Here is a 540-nt window from a genome sequence, read left to right as displayed (position 1 = left end):
ATAATAAAATAGAAAAAAAAAGCCCCTGAGTCTGGATTCTAGTTTGACCCAGCCTCACAGATTTAATGTTTCTTTTTGAATGTTCGATGTGTCGGTTCAGCTTTGAAAATTCTAAATATATCAACTTTACTGCTTGGAAATCCTTACTTGAAAAAGAAATCGTAATCATTTCAACATATGCTATAAATTACTTCATTTCACTGATTCAGAGCCTCAGCTTGAAATGCATAACAGATGAATGATTGCAAATGCCGTTTGTATTTTCAGATTAACACGGAGGCGCTACCTTGACGCTGGAGGAGGCGAAGAGCATGTCTTCCAGGGTGAAGTGGCAGCAGTTGTTCAGGTTGTCTTTGCAGAAGTCCTGAACGAGCTGCAGGTTGTACAGTCGATCTGCCAGCGTCATGTTCTCCTTAAGACAAACATCTGTGGAGGCAGAAGAAACCATGACCTGTCAGGCTTCAGGTAACGTAAAATAATAACTATTCACTGAATATTAATTAATGATAGAAAGCCTCCTGGCTGGTGGATCTGAGTGCC

At 40.2% G+C, this 540-nt stretch overlaps 1 protein-coding gene across 6 annotated transcripts in view; it reads right to left on the bottom strand.

Annotated features, from left to right (window-relative positions):
* camsap2a (calmodulin regulated spectrin-associated protein family, member 2a) overlaps positions 1–540 on the bottom strand; it is a 28,164-nt gene that overhangs the window by 11,616 nt on the left and 16,008 nt on the right. For all 6 annotated transcript variants that reach the window (XM_017043021.2, XM_008331712.3, XM_017043023.2 and 3 more), the window contains one exon: positions 287–426. In XM_017043021.2, the coding sequence (XP_016898510.1) occupies positions 287–426 (140 nt within the window). The remainder of the gene's footprint in view (positions 1–286; positions 427–540) is intronic.

The sequence above is a fragment of the Cynoglossus semilaevis genome, chromosome 2, assembly GCF_000523025.1.
Source record: "Cynoglossus semilaevis isolate Cse_v1.0 chromosome 2, Cse_v1.0, whole genome shotgun sequence".
In the NCBI taxonomy this organism is placed as follows: domain Eukaryota; kingdom Metazoa; phylum Chordata; class Actinopteri; order Pleuronectiformes; family Cynoglossidae; genus Cynoglossus; species Cynoglossus semilaevis.
This window is presented reverse-complemented; position numbering and strand designations above follow the sequence as displayed.